The 16106-nt window shown below is 39.7% G+C and overlaps 1 protein-coding gene across 3 annotated transcripts in view; it reads right to left on the bottom strand.

Annotated features, from left to right (window-relative positions):
- The window catches only part of LOC124593680 (ATP-binding cassette sub-family C member 4-like), a 473970-nt gene that overhangs the window by 380146 nt on the left and 77718 nt on the right, over positions 1-16106 (bottom strand). For all 3 annotated transcript variants that reach the window (XM_047131977.1, XM_047131979.1, XM_047131978.1), the window contains exon 2: positions 4505-4597. In XM_047131977.1, coding sequence (XP_046987933.1) covers positions 4505-4581 — 77 coding nt within the window. In that variant the 5' untranslated portion in view covers positions 4582-4597. The remainder of the gene's footprint in view (positions 1-4504; positions 4598-16106) is intronic.

The following is a 16106-nucleotide window of genomic DNA, read 5'->3' as shown; positions in this document are numbered from 1 at the left end:
AGTCTGATCCAGTCCCGGAAAGTATCCTGTCACAAGTGGGGCACTTTTGGGGTTCTTCTGTGGGAGGTCCTGGGTTTGAGGAGATGAGGAAGTGGCTCTGGTTACTTGCTTCTGTACCAGGTCGGGAGGGTAGTTGCGGGATGCGAAAGCTGTTTTCAGGTCGTTGGTGTAATGGTCCAGGGATTCCGGACTGGAGCAGATTCATTTGCCATGAAGACCTAGGCTGTAGGGAAGGGACCGTTTGATGTGGAATGGGTGGCAGCTGTCATAATGGAGGTACTGTTGCTTGTTGGTGGGTTTGATGTGGACAGACGTGTGAAGCTGGCCATTGGACAGGTGGAGGTCAACATCAAGGAAAGTGGCATGGGATTTGGAGTAGGACCAGGTGAATCTGATGGAACCAAAGGAGTTGAGGTTGGAGAGGAAATTCTGGAGTTCTTCTTCACTGTGAGTCCAGATCATGAAAATGTCATCAATAAATCTGTACCAAACTTTGGGTTGGCAGGCCTGGGTAACCAAGAAGGCTTCCTCTAAGCGACCCATGAATAGGTTGGCATACGAGGGGGCCATCCTGGTGCCCATGGCTGTTCCCTTTAATTGTTGGTATGTCTGGCCTTCGAAAGTGAAGAAGTTGTGGGTCAGGATGAAGCTGGCTAAGGTAATGAGGAAAGAGGTTTTAGGTAGGGTGGCAGGTGATCGGCGTGAAAGGAAGTGCTCCATCATAGCGAGGCCCTGGACGTGCGGAATATTTGTGTATAATGAAGTGGCATCAATGGTTACAAGGATGGTTTCCAGGGGTAACAGACTGGGTAGGGATTCCAGGCATTCGAGAAAGTGGTTGGTGTCTTTGATGAAGGATGGGAGACTGCATGTAATGGGTTGAAGGTGTTGATCTACATAGCCAGAGATATGTTCTGTGGGGGCTTGGTGTAGCCAGCTACAATGGGATGGCCAGGATGATTGGGTTTGTGAATTTTAGGAAGGAGGCAGAAGGTAGAGGTGCAGGGTGTCGGTGGGGTCAGGAGGTTGATGGAGTCAGGTGAAAGGTTTTGCAGGGGGCCTAAGCTTCTGAGGATTCCTTGAAGCTCCGCCTGGACATCAGGAATGGGATTACCTTGGCAAACTTTGTATGTGGTGTTGTCTGAAAGCTGACGCAATCCCTCAGCCACATACTCCCGACGATCAAGTACCACGGTTGTGGAACCCTTGTCCGCCGGAAGAATGACGATGGATCGGTCAGCCTTCAGATCACGGATAGCCTGGGCTTCAGCAGTGGTGATGTTGGGAGTAGGATTAAGGTTTTTTAAGAAGGATTGAGAGGCAAGGCTGGAAGTCAGAAATTCCTGGAAAGTTTGGAGAGGGTGATTTTGAGGAAGAGGAGGTGGGTCCCGCTGTGACGGAGGATGGAACTATTCCAGGCAGGGTTCAATTTGGATAGTGTCTTGGGGAGTTGGACCATTAGGAGTAGGGTTAGGATCATTTTTCTTCGTGGCAAAGTGATATTTCCAGTAGAGAGTACTGGTGTAGGACAGTAAATCTTTGACAAGGGCTGTTTGGTTGAATCTGGGAGTGGGGCTGAAGGTGAGGCCTTTGGATAGGACAGAGGTTTCGGATTGGGAGAGAGGTTTGGAGGAAAGGTTAACTACTGAATTAGGGTGTTGTGGTTCCAGATTGTGTTGATTGGAATTTTGAGGTTTTGGGGGGAGTGGAGCTGGAAGTAGGACATTGAGTAGATGGGAGAGACTGGGTCTGTGTGCAATGAGAGGAGGTTGAGGTTTGCTGGAAAGGCTGTGAAGGGTGAGTGAGTTGCCTTTCCGGAGGTGGGAAACCATGAGATTGGATAGTTTTTTGAGGTGGAGGGTGGCATGCTGTTCTAATTTGCGATTGGCCTGTAGGAGGCTGCTCTGAACAGCCGGTGTGGATGTGGGAGAGGAAAGATTGAGGACTTTTATTAAGGATAGGAGTTGACGGGTGTGTTCATTGGCTGAGTTGATGTGTAGGTGAAGGATTAGGTGGGTGAGGGCAAGCACGGCCAGCACATCTAGGCACAGTGTTACACCGTCCGGGTTATCTGGATACTTCCCACTAACACCAACCTGTCAGAACTCCGGAGATGGGAACTTGCCCTTCAGAATATCCTCTCTTCTCATTATCCGCCAGGCCTCAATCTCCGCTAATTTCAATTTGCCGCCGCTCATACCTCACCTGTCTTTCAGCAACATCTCTGCCTCAATACTTCCACCTCGACTGACATCTCTACCCAAACTCTTTGCCTTTACAAATGTCTGCTTGTGTCTGTGTGTGTGCGGATGGATATGTGTGTGTGTGTGTGTGTGTGTGTGTGTGTGTGTGTGTGTGTGTGTGTGTGTGTGTGTGTGTGTGTGAGTGTGTGAGTGTTTACCTGTCCTTTTTTCCCCCTAAGGTAAGTCTTTCCACTCCCGGGATTGGAATGACTCCTTACCCTCTCCCTTAAAACCCACATCCTTTTGTCTTTCCCTCTCCTTCCCTCTTTCCTGATGAGGCAACAGTGTGTTGCGAAAGCTTGAATTTCATGTGTAGGTTTGTGTTTGTTTGTGTGTCTATCAACCTGCCAGCACTTTCGTTTGGTAAGTCACATCATCTGTGTTTTTAGATATATTTACTACATAATTTGTAATCTATGAGTGAATTAAATAAATATGGAGAACTGACCTAGAAACTTGATCTCTTTTAGCATGTGTTACCTTTTTTAAGAAACATCAAACACAAATGTGCCAGTAAAATATTGAATAATGGCTTAAATAGGTGGTCTTTTGGACCTAAAATTTATTTAAATGTCTTGTCGTCACTGTTAAGTTTTGAATGAGAATCTAACACTTTAATTTAAGATATTCATCGCACATTCTCACATGTAACATAATTCATCTTGTGTAAGCGGATATTTACTTTGAAAGTAACACTTTTCAAACTACCATTTGGAAAATTTTCCCACGACCTGTTACAAATGTAAACAGTCATGCTCACCAAAATGAGGCCCACAAGAAAGACGCATCAAAAGCAGCTGGTTGTTGCAAATTACTGCATAATCTTCGGACACATTTTGCTGCCAGTAGATGCTCGTATGTGCACTGTTTTGTTGTTGTAAATAGTGCATTTTCCTTGAAACTAAAGTGTTATTTTGGTGTTATTCTCTCATTTATGTTTTATGCTGCAGTAGTGAGCTAAAGTAACATTCCTTGTTAAAGTATCAGCTCTTCAAAATTACAAAAATTTAGCTGAAAAGTAAAATAATGAAAAATTCCTGAAATTCTGAAAAATTCCTGGACTTCTTCTATACTTGTCCCAAATGAAAAAATTCCCGAATTTTTCCTGGATTTGCCAGTTGTCCCAGAGCATATTCACCCTGATGTAAGACTCTGAACCTTCTTCTATCCAGTGACATGCACAATTTGTTTCTTTCTTTCAGAGTTTCTTTGTGATAACCAACTGAAATCTGTTCTTTCTTTTTGATTCACCCTCTATTTGCAAGCTAGACATAAGATGATTCCAGTGTTTTTATGGTATGTGGTAAACAAATGATTCCTGTTGTACTAATACATCTAAAGATTGTAATGTATTTTGAACAGCAGTATTGATTGTTGTAATTACTGCCAGTAATGCTAAGACCTACATGTATTTGACATTTGCAAAAGTCCTCATATTGATGACTCCACGCAAAACATTCAAGTAAATAAATGTGCACTCATAAACATCTAATTTTATTAAGTTCATAGACTTATGTAGCTGTCACAAATATATTTATTGCTATACAAAAACACAAGGTGGAGACTATTGTAAAATACATCCTGCTCCATTATCTATGACTCTCTACCAATGTTGGGTAATTTCTTGATTCCATGTCTGAAGATATTTGCTGATTCAGAACTTAGAAGATTATTAATTATCATTTTATGAAACCTCTTTATTGTTCAAGAAATTTACCAAACACAATTGGATAAAGAACAAGGACATCTGAAATATGAGTGCACAATAACACAATAAGGAAGAGGACTGAAATAACCTCCTAACTGAGGACATGACTGACTGTTTTATCATGCATTATCAAGTTTCAGCAGCACTTGTTGCAGTTTTTTGGTTGTTTTTCATCATTTTCAACCTGCCTGTGTACTTACAGGAATTCAAAAAAGAAAAACTATCAAACACGATCTTTTCTTTAACTTATGGTTTATCATTGCACATTACTTAGTCGTCCAAAAAATGTGAACTATTTTGAAGTCAACAAAACTCAATGCATATTTACAAATATAACACTTCAAACAATGGCTGCCAGTTGACAAGTGGTAAAGCAATTTTATGAATTAAGTACTTAGACTATGAAACAAAAATGTAGTGTAACTAATGCAGAAACCTAATTGACTTATGCAAGAATCTAATACATTCATTTTTTATAATACATATTTCTGGTGCATTACACTTATTTTTGCCCCTTCTATCCACCATGAATGACAGTATTAGTCACCCTTACCAGAATGTGAGTGCAGAGAGTGGGCTTGCTGAACTCCTCGGATGTGGTGTGGTGGTAATGTCCTCCTCCTCATTCATGGCTGCGCTCTGGAAACTACAAAATCATCTTTGTTAGCAACATAATTTTAATATAAATTGGAAAGTTTGTGTCCTCACAAATCAAATAAAAACAATTAAAAAAGGGATAAACACAGGAGGATGTTGTCATCAGGAGACACAAAACTGGCATCCTACAGATCGGAGTATGAAAATGTTAGATTCCTTAATCAGGCAGGTAGCTTAGAAAATTTAAAAAGGGAAATGAATGGGTTGAAGTTAGCTATAGTGGGAATTAGTGAAATTCAGTGGCAGGAGGAACAGGACTTCTGGTCAAGTGAATACGGGGTTATAAATATAAATCAAATAGGGGTCATGCGGAATTGAGTTTAATAATGAATAAGAAAATTAGAATGCGGCTAAGCTCCTATGAACAGCATAGTGAATGCAATATCGTAGCCAAGACAGACACAAAGCCCTGTGTGGTAGCACATATCACAAGCTTATATTCCAAATAGCTCTGCAGATGCGGAAGAGATTGAAGAAATGTATGATGAAATAAAAGAAATTAGTCAGATAGTTAAAGAAGAGCAACATTTAATTTTGAAGGGGGCTGGAACATATGTGAATATGGACTCAGAGAAAGGAATGAAAGAGGAAGCCACCTGGTAAAATCTTTCTCAGAGCATAATTTAATCATCACTAAAACTTGGTATAAGAATCATAAAAGAAGGTTGTATAAGTGGAAGAGATCTGGAGACAGCTGAAGATTTCAGATTGATCACATAATGGTTGGACAGAGATTTAGGAACCAGATTTTAAATTGTAAGACATTTCCAGAAGCAGATGTGAACTCTGACCACAATTTATTGGTTATGAATTGTAGATTAAAACTGAAAAAAATGGGAAAAGGTAGAAAATTAAAGAGATGGGACCTGGACAAGTTGAAAGAACTAGAGATAGATGAGAGTTTCAAGGGAGCATTAGGCAATGGTTGAGTGGAACAGGTGAAAGGAATATAATAAAAGATGAATGGGTGGCTTTCAGAGATGAAACAGTGATGGCAGCAGAGGATCAAATACGTAAAAAAAAAAACAAGGACTAGTAGAAATCCTTGGATCACACAAGACATATTGAATTTAACTGATGAAAGGAGAAAATATAAAAATGCAGCAAATGAAACAGGCAAAAGGGAATACAAATGTTTAAAAAATTAGATTGACAGGAAGTACAAAATTGCTAAGCAGGAATGGCTACAAGACAAATATAAGGACATAGAAGCATATTTCATTAGAGGAAAGATAGATACCACTTAAAGGAAAATTAATGAGGCATTTGAGGAAAATAGAAACAGCTGTATGAACATCAAGAGCTGAGATGGAAAACCACTCCTAAACAAAGAAGGGAAAACTGAAGATGAAGGGGTACATAAAGGGTCTATACAAGGGAAATGAGCTTGAAGGTAATATCATAGTAAGGGGAATGGATGTAGATGAAGATGAGAAGGAAGATACAATACTGTGAGAAGAATTTAACAGAACTCTGGAAAATCTAAGTAGAAATGAGGCCCCAAGAGTAGACGGTATTCCATCTAAACTACTGATAGCCTTGGGAGAGCCAGCCATGACAAAATTCTTCCATGTGGTGCGCAAAATGTGTGACACAGATGAAATACCATCAGACTTCAAGAAGAATGTAATAATTCCAATTCTGAAGCAAGCAGTTGCTGACAGGTATAAAAATCATGAAACTATAAGTTTAATAAATCATGATTGCAAACTACTAACAGGAATTCTTTACAGAAGAACGGAAAAACTGATAGAAGCTGACAGGGGAAGACCACTTTGGATTCTGGAGAAATGAGGAACACTTGAGGCAATACTGACCCTATAACTTATCTTAGAAGACTGGTTAAAGAAAGGCAAGTGTATGTTTATAGCATTTGTCAACTTAAAGAAAGCTTTTGACAATGTTGACTGGAATACTCTCTTTGAAATTCTGAAGGTAGTAGGGATATAATACAGGGAGCAAAAGGATATTTACAACTTGTACAGAAACCAGAAAGCAGTAATAAGTGCTGAGGAAGCAGTAGTAGAGAAGGGAGTGAGACAAAGTTGTAGCAGACCACCCACATTATTCAATTTGTACACTGAACCAGCAGAAAAGGAAACCAAGGAGTAGGAACTAAAGTTCAGGAAGAAGAAATAAAAACTTTGAGATCTGCTGATGACACTGGAATTCTTTCAGGAACAGCAAAGGACTTGGAAGAGCAGATGAACAGTATGGAGAGTGTCTTGAAAGGAGGATCTAAGATAACATCAACAAAAGCAAAAAATGGCAACTGAATGTAGTCAAATAAAATGAGTTGATGCTGAGGGAATTAGATTGGGAAATGAGACTCTCAGTGTATTAGAAGAGTTTTGCTATTTGGGCAGTAAAATAACTGATGGCGGCTGAAATAGAGAGGATACAAAATGTAGACTGGCAATGGCAAGAAAAGTATTTCTGAAGAAGAGAAATTTGTAAATATCAAATATACATTTAAGTGCTCTGAAGTCTTTTCTGAAGGTATTTGTCTGGGGTATAGTGATGTATGGAAGCAAAACATAGATGATAAATAGTTTAGATAGCAACATAATAGAAGCTTTTGAAATGTTGTGCTACAGAAGAATGTTGAAGACTGGACGGGTAGATCACATAACTAATAAGGTGGTACTGAAAAAGATTGGGGAGAAAAGAAATTTGTGACACAACCTGGCCCAAAGAAGGGATTAGTTGATAAGATACACTTTGAGACATCAGGGGATGACCAGTTTAGTATTTGAGAGAAATGGGGGGGGTAAAAATTGTAGAGGGAGACCAACAGATTAATACAATTAGCAGATTCAGAAGGATGTAGATTCAGTAGTTACTCAGAGATGAAGAGGATAGTGTAGCATGGAGAGCTGCATCAAACCAGTTTTTGACTGAAGATCACAACAACAACAGCAAACACGTAAAAATAAATCTAAACAAAGTATTTCCTTTTATGTATATACAGGTATTATACCTTATGCTGGCCAGGTAAGAAAATTGAAAGGTAAACTAATAGACAATTTCAACACTTAATTGCAATTAATCTAAAAGGGAAAGACAATCTGTAAGAAAATATTCATATTTTGGATTGTGTTACTCTTCGTTATTGAACTGAAAATTTCTTTTGCAAAAGGTGTAATGGTATTCACATAATCCCAAAATCAACAATGCATAAGAACTTTCAAATTCTGTTGTCATCATTATCTTTCTGCTTGTTCCAATATCTCACTTTTTTGATGACTGAAATATCAGTCACTTAGATAATGATTTTTATCAAAAGCAAAATTCACTTGAGAAAGCTACAAAATAACAAGCACATAGCATGGCTAGCCAGCACTTAACTTCAGAGGACAAAATTCTAAGTAGAGTCTCTAGACACACACACACACACACACACACACACACACACACACACACACACACAGATAAAGAAAGAACTACCCTAGCTTTCAGAATTATTGATCCATTCCTCAGGAATTCCTGTATAAAGAAAGGAGGGCCAGATCACTCAGGCCCCATGATATGAGGGACCAACCTGTAGCGAAGCTAAGGGAATCAGAGATAAACAGAGAGGTGTCAGATGGAGTAGGAGATCAATCACTGGTAAGAACTGTGATGGATTCACTACACAGCTGATCATAAGAACAGAGTGAGAAGTAAAGATGAAATAAGATGAGGAAAAATTAATTTTTAATATTATGTAATAAAGAATTAGGTGGGAAATGAAAAAAAGAGACAGAGAAAAACCAAAGATTGTATACAGGAGAGAAGAGAGAAGAAATAAAGTAAAAAATAATTAGAAAAATCTTCATAAATAAATAAATAAAAATGTAAAACTGTAAAAAAAGGAGGGGGTGCTAATGGAGCTTAAGTCCACAAGTCTGTCAGGGTATGATGAAATTTTGTGGGACTAGTTCCCATCTCTGGAGCTTAGGGGAACTAGTACTGGGTAAGAGGACCTAAATAGCCCTTTTGGTGCATCAGACACTCATATACATTGAGTCAAGATGTACAGAATGCTCAGCAACTGTGTGTTTACAAGGTGGACAGTTCTTCTATGTTCTCTCATGAACTCAGCCAGTTTAGTAGTGATTGTTCATATAAAAAATGCCATGGAGTGAAGACATGCTAGTTTGTAAGCAGCATGTATTGCTCAGACTGTGATATTGGTGGATTTATCATTGGTGAGGCTGGAGAAAGTGGTGTACATGGAACTGATGAACTATCAGCTGTTACTGACAACTGCTAGCATTACTGTGAGGGTTCCATATGTGGGAACACCATGAGAGAGGAACTTCTTTGACCATCTACTTTGTTCTTGGCTCCTTGCCAAGCATATCTTAGTAAGGTGGACTGCCAAGCAGTGTGACATACTTTTGTATCTGCACCATGTGATAAATAAAGAGTATTCTAACCAGCACTGTGTCATTACTAATTGTCACCCTTACCTTATACCAGGGTAAGATTCTGAATTAGTGGTACACAACAACCACATATGGATCATTTTTCACTCCTTTGTTCCCAGCTTCAGGTACTACGTACTGACAATGCAGCCACTATGCAACTGCCGTATGTCGCAGTTCTCAAGATAGGACGATTTCTATATGGAAGTGTGCAGTGTTTTACAGCTGAGTCCACAGTAAGTGATATTCTTTAAAACCAAACACGACTTTTGTCAATGGCTCACTACAGAATTGGACAATGGTACCAAACAAAGGAAATGGTGATTTCATTCCAGACTGTATTCTGCATACAGGCCAGACAACTACTGTGCTTCAGCTGCTCAAATGGCCACAGTTTTTAATGTTTGCTATTGTTGATGCATTCATATGCTGCATTCAAACACGTTCAACCCATTTCACTGCACAATGTGGCCCACACTGCCACACAATTCTAGATGTTCTTAGTGCATCTATGACCCTGCTGCTTCTGGGTACTGAGCATTCATCCATGTACCACTCTGGATTTTGCCTTGGTTACTGGCATGACCATTCAGCAACAACATCCCCAACTGTTACAGTGCACAACCTAACCTACTGCCATTTCGCCCAGATCAACCCATTATCTGGTTTGCAACTGTTGAGAACATCCTTGTCACACATATATCAAATGACAGCATCAAATTCATCATGTTATTCAGTCACTTCAGTGAACACACAGATGTGATCAGTGACATTATTCTTTCACCCCCAGCTGATAATAAATTCCTTCCCTTGAAAACTGCTCTTCTCAAACGTCTCTCCCAGACACAGGAGCAACAGTTACAATAAGTTATTTGTGATGAATAGATGGTGGGCAGGATGTCTCCACAGTTTTGGTGCCAGCCACGCACACTAGTGGATTTCAAACTGAGGCCAGACATCATGCCCGAGCCCTTGGGTCATCAAGTTTCTGCCCCAAGCAAAACTTGCAATGATTTTTTATGAATATGAGTTGCTGCACTGCAAGCAGAAATAAACAGGCAGATTCTTTATGATTTCATAACTTCAGCAATGTATAAATACTGCAAAAAACAATACCACTAAACATCTCTCACAGCAGCCATACTGCACATGCTGCTTCACTACAGCTGCCACAAAACATGACATCATCTCTGCTACAGGGGATGGTGACCTTCATGCAACCACAACAAACATCCCCACAACTGGTAAACATGCACTGCACACTGTCATGGTAGTAAGGGGACAGTTTTGCTGGTTCCAAATGCAATTCAGCGAGACTGTGTGGAACTGCCACCCATCATGTCACTATCCAACAGTCATATGTGGTCTGTAATAAGTGCACTGGATCACAAAGGCCTTTTGAAGTCACTTTGCTTCACATTGCATTAACTAAAACTCTTCCCCACCACCATCACCACACTGTAGCAGACTCTACATCTTTGACAGCATCTGTCAACAATATTTCCTCATTGAAATGTGTTCCAACATGAGTACCTCACCTCCAAGTCTACCTTAAAATACTGAGTGCTGTTTCTGCCACACAGCTTTGTGTAGTGAATGACCATTCCATCACAGTTTATAGGCCTAGCCTCATGCCGTGGATCTCAGTCTTGGGAAACTCTTTACAAGGAACCTCCTTAATGCAGATGTCCATGATCTGGTGCTTTGTGCTGACTTCCTTGGCAATTTATGACTGTTACTGGACTTGGTTTGCAGTAATCTGATCCATCAGGATAGTGGCCATTTCATTATTGGCATCATTGGTTATCCCCCCCCCCCCCAATGGCATAGCACGGCTCTACCACATTTCTTCCAGATGGCACTCAACATTGTGTCTTGACCAATTAACATCAACAACACCCGCATGAATGCATCGTATCCCTCATCAAACTGCAAAAACTGCAACTGCATTATTTTGACATGAGAATGGAATCATTAGGTCCACAGGATGAACAGAGTGCTATATGTCATGCAATCTGCCAAGTGTTGAAGGAACTCAATGTCACACAATGTTGCCTGGATGGTTCTCACACACGACATTCACTCATGCCTGTTCTGGATGACTCCACCATGCCATCTCCACTTGATCTCAGTATTACAACAGCATCCTCCCCAGCAGTATCTGCATTCACACAATTTCCACACATGACCCAGTTCAGTAAAGAGCTTCCTGCTCTTGAGCTCCCATTGAAACATCAAATGCTCATACGCCCTCTGCGCAAATGTAAGTGTTATTTACATAATGTGCTACTCACAACAGAACATTCCACATGTTTACTGTCATCCTAGGTCATCCTGTGGACCACAGGCCATACAAGTACCATCAGACAAGCTTCACATTGCCATAGAGGCAGTCAAACTTTTACAGGCTGGCATCGTGGCACTTTCTGATAGTTCATGGGCTACCCAGAAACTGCATCTTAAACAAGTTCCCAACAGACTTGTTGTCATTGATGTAGTGATTAATGATAATAAATGCCAATTTTGGAAACCTGTAGTTGTGCTTCTTGGATACATCATCAAAAAAGCTGGTATTTGCCCTACACCACAGTGAACGTATGTAATTCCCAACTGCTGTCAGTAGAGGACTTTCATAAGTTACATTGTTTCCTCAAGATAATTAATTTATACTGTCACCATCTTCCTCATGCAGCCACCATTCGAGCACCATTCACAGTAGCTCTTGCAGGCAAGAATATTACCACCAAACTTAAGCTTGAATGAACTCCTTGCATGCGTCACACCTACAACATTGGCATACCCACTTCTGCATGCCCAATGGATGATTACTACTGATTTGAGTGACATTGCTGTTGGAGCGATTCTGTAACAAGTAGTGGCAGGCATACATCAACCATTCCAGTTTCTCACATAAACTGACTGTTTCACAGAGTAAGAGCCGAGCCTACAGCCGTTAACTACTGGCAATGTACGAAGCAATTCATCACTTCAAAGGTGACATAGAAACGAGGCCATTCAACAACTACATCAACCATTGACATTTAGCAGATTTGGTCTGTAATCCTCGATGATTCTGCCACCTCGATTATACAGCATGGTTCATGACCAATGTTAGGCACCTGCATGGTGCAGAAAAATTAGTTGCTGGCTACCTGTTACGCATCAACATCCTCTGCACAGACTGACTGCAGTAAAGATGCAGAGGCACAGCTTCAAGATCAACAATGCATGGATTTACTCCATGATACCACACCAACTTACACATGTGATGGCATGAACTGCCTGATATGTTCCATAACGCCATGCATAAAAACAGAATTTTCCTGGGGCTCATACCTCAGGTTCTATTGGTGATAGAAGTGTAAGTTTATGTCTTTTGGATAGCCTTTGGGTTAGGGACCATTTCCATACACAGCAGAAGGATCATTTTCCTGTAACTGTCCTATAGGGTCAAAGTTTGAATAATACACATTTCCTCTAGCTCAGCAAAAGAAACAAAACGGTTGGGTCTTTTCGTATTAGATGTTGTCTAAGGTGGACCTTAAGGGACTTATTGAGGCACCATTTAGTTCATTGGTAGTTCCTGAGAAAACCCGAAAAACATGTCTGAATGAATATTGTGCATCATAATTCAAAATGACACAAGCACTGCAATATCATAATTATCCACCTGCAACAGGTATGTGACTTTCAAGTAAACTGTCTCCCCTGTACGGGAATATTCATATTGGATGTACGAGTACTGGTTGTTGACACGTGGTTGACGAAATATGGAAATTTGGGTTCGAGTTTGAGTTATGCTTGAGGAGCCAAATGGTAAGGTGGCCACACACAATAAGCGGAAAATCTGGGTTCGAGTCCCGGTCCGGCATAAATTTTCATGGCCACACACCATTAAATAGCTGATGGTTGTCCACATTCACAACTGTGAACACATCATGCATAGCCGAAAAATGCTCTTATTGGTGCACAAAAAAAGTGTATATGTTCATGTTTTCAAAGATTCTAACAGAAAAGTGCAGTACCAGATCCATCATTCTACCTTCCTCAGCACCTTTACAAAATTTCCCTAAAATTTTTTCATGTGAACATATTAGTGCTTTTTTATGCTGAGATAGGAGTCAGTGGTGGTGGGAACAAGATGGAAAAATAATAAATACTGGAATGCATTAGACAGTGGTTGTGCTATAGCAAGAGTGGAGACAATGACAGTGTGAGAGAAAGAGAGGGACACAGAGCCTTCACTAAGAGAAAAAAATTTCAGGGGTTAAAAACAGCCTGATGATTCATTCAACTGCTGGAAATAGTGATAACCAGCAGGTTTTTGAGTGATACATTACATTTGGTTAATTATTAGAATACTGGGGAAGTCTAATCAGTCTAAAAAGGAATTTGCATACAAATCACTTGTGCGTCCCATAGTTGCTCAAGTGCATGGGATCCATACCAAATAAGACTAACAGGGGAGATTGAATGTATACAAAGAAGGGCAGCATGAATGGTCACAGGTTTGTTTCGTCTGTGGGAGAGAGTCATAGATACATTGAAGGAACTGAACTGGAAGACTCCTGAAGACAGACGTAAACTATCCTGAGAAAGACTATTAACAAATTTTCAAGAACCAACTTCAAATGATGGCTCTAGGAATATGCTACAATCCCCTATGAATTGCTTACAGAGGGATTGTGAGAATAAAAGTAAAATAATTACTACATGCACAGAGGCATTCGAGCAATCATTCTTCCCACAATTCATACGTGAATGGATTGGAAAGAAGCCCTAATAACTGGTACAATGTGATGTATCCTTTGCCATGCACCTCATGGTGATTTGCAGCATATATGTGTAGATTCGTATATTCAATCTCTACATAATCGCAAAGCTCCTTAAGCCTCTCTGTTCTACCTTTTTTATACAGAAAAGTACGAGAATACCTTCATAATGATAGTTTCCCAGATCTTCTGTGATCTGAGATAGTTTCAGCATCACAGCTCAAACTATCATCAGCAGATGCCTGCACACAAATGTGCGAAAGATGTGCATGGCAGCATAGCCCTTCAATATTTTCACACAATGTTGTCTTTAATTTTATAAATACATTTCATTTGCTTTGTCTTTTTAAACCACCACAGCTGAACTTTGTATTGTCTCCACAAAATGCCACACATTTATTTTTTTCAAGATCAAACGTTTCAGCGGTATTCATACAAAATGTTAAAATTTCATCAGATGTTTCTTTAGGTACAGAACTCACTTTCAAAAGTTTAGAGTGAATCATTTCATTAACATAGAAAAACTGAACAACAAACGGAAATATTTTAGCAGTTCATGATTGAAAGCATCAGTGAATAACCCGTAGAACACAGATGTTATCTAAGCTTTCCTTTAAACTCTGGGGAGTAATGCCTTCTTTTACTAAGGCTGATACTTTAGTTCTTGCTGAACAAAACTTTTTTGCAATGGAAGAATCATCTAAACATAACACTGTTAAGCACATTAGAACAATCACTAGAGCTAAGGTCCTATTCACATGGGGCTACTCAAATCAGGTCCCCAGCTACCTGACAACAGAGAGACTGAGAGACTGGACGACTCGAGAGGCCAATCACATTCACACAGGCATGACACAAGTCTCCTATACTGCCAAGTCACTTGCAGTGTGAACAGAAAATTAAAGCACTTGGTAAAGCTATGGGCAAAGAACTTATGTAGCACGCTGTTTTGTTCACTGTGCCCCAGTAGTACTATGTCTAGTGACTCTATTAGTGATGAACATATTATAATACAGTATTATTATTAGTGTTGGTACAGAAGGAAAAGTTGTGGGTTCATCCTTACAGTGAGAATAATATAAATTGTAGGTTAAAGGTTGCGTAATAGCTTAGACGCATTGGGCGGGAAACATATCCACATTAAAAAATTAGCTGGGACGGATTCAGCTAACTTCAGCTGTAAACAGTACCAGAGTACTGTTGGCATGCAGTGATGCTATTGGTTTACCCATTATCATTGAAACTCATTATGCAGGTAGAAATAGTGATGGAGGGATTTTTCGTGCTTCAGCAACCAAACACTGGATTACAAATGTAAGATTTACAGATGATGAAAATGAATATAATTTCCCTTATTATGTTGTAGGAGATGAAGTGTTTACGTTGTCATGCTACTTGATGCCACCGTACCCAGAAAGAACACTTGATAATGTGAAGAGAATTTATTATCATTGATCAAGCAGAGGAAGAAAATCTGTCGAATGTGCATTTGGAATGCTGACACAGAAGTTCCAAATCCTGAGCAGTCCTATTCATTCTTGAACTACAGGAAGTGTAGTGACATAACAAAATCCGTGTGCATACTGCATAATTTCATGCAAAAACATGAGGGTATCCAATACAGTTGTGGTGAACAACAGTGCAACAGCTTCGTAACGCCAACAGTCGAAATCCAGCAAGGGAAAGACATTGCACTACATCCTCATTCTACTGCTTATGAAATAAGGAATTATTTAGCCAACTACCTTCTGACACCTCGTGCTTCCCTCCCATGGCAGTGGAAATACTGAATCAAAAATAATCACGATCTACTATAATTGTCTTTCTTTACAAAAATTTTTATGTGTGATGTGTATTTCTGTAAAATTTATAAATGAATTTCTTCACATTTCCATTTACGTATTAATACATAATTAAAAACGCTTTAGTTACATTTTTATTACATTCATTATATGGTGGGTGCTTATAAATCGCTGGTTAGTTTGTCAATAAAATTGATATTAAAGCATAGCAAGTAGGGCATACTTATTTTATGTTAAAAATTTTAATTACTGATAATGAACTTACCTGATAGATCAACTTCCATAGCTACTTTGTGCCATGCTCTCTCTGACACCTCCTTCCTTGAATACCCTTTTAATTTGTAATTTTATAGTTCCAGATATTTCTCCACTTCTCCCACGAATTTCAAATTAAACATTTGTCCACGCATTGCGCATTCCAATGGTACGAATGCAACTGAGAGACTGGGAGACTAGGCGACTAGCACGTTGGGTCACATAGCATCCAAGTCATGGTGACTGGAGCGCCACTACTG

The sequence above is a fragment of the Schistocerca americana genome, chromosome 2 (genome assembly GCF_021461395.2).
Source record: "Schistocerca americana isolate TAMUIC-IGC-003095 chromosome 2, iqSchAmer2.1, whole genome shotgun sequence".
Lineage (NCBI taxonomy): Eukaryota > Metazoa > Arthropoda > Insecta > Orthoptera > Acrididae > Schistocerca > Schistocerca americana.
This window is presented reverse-complemented; position numbering and strand designations above follow the sequence as displayed.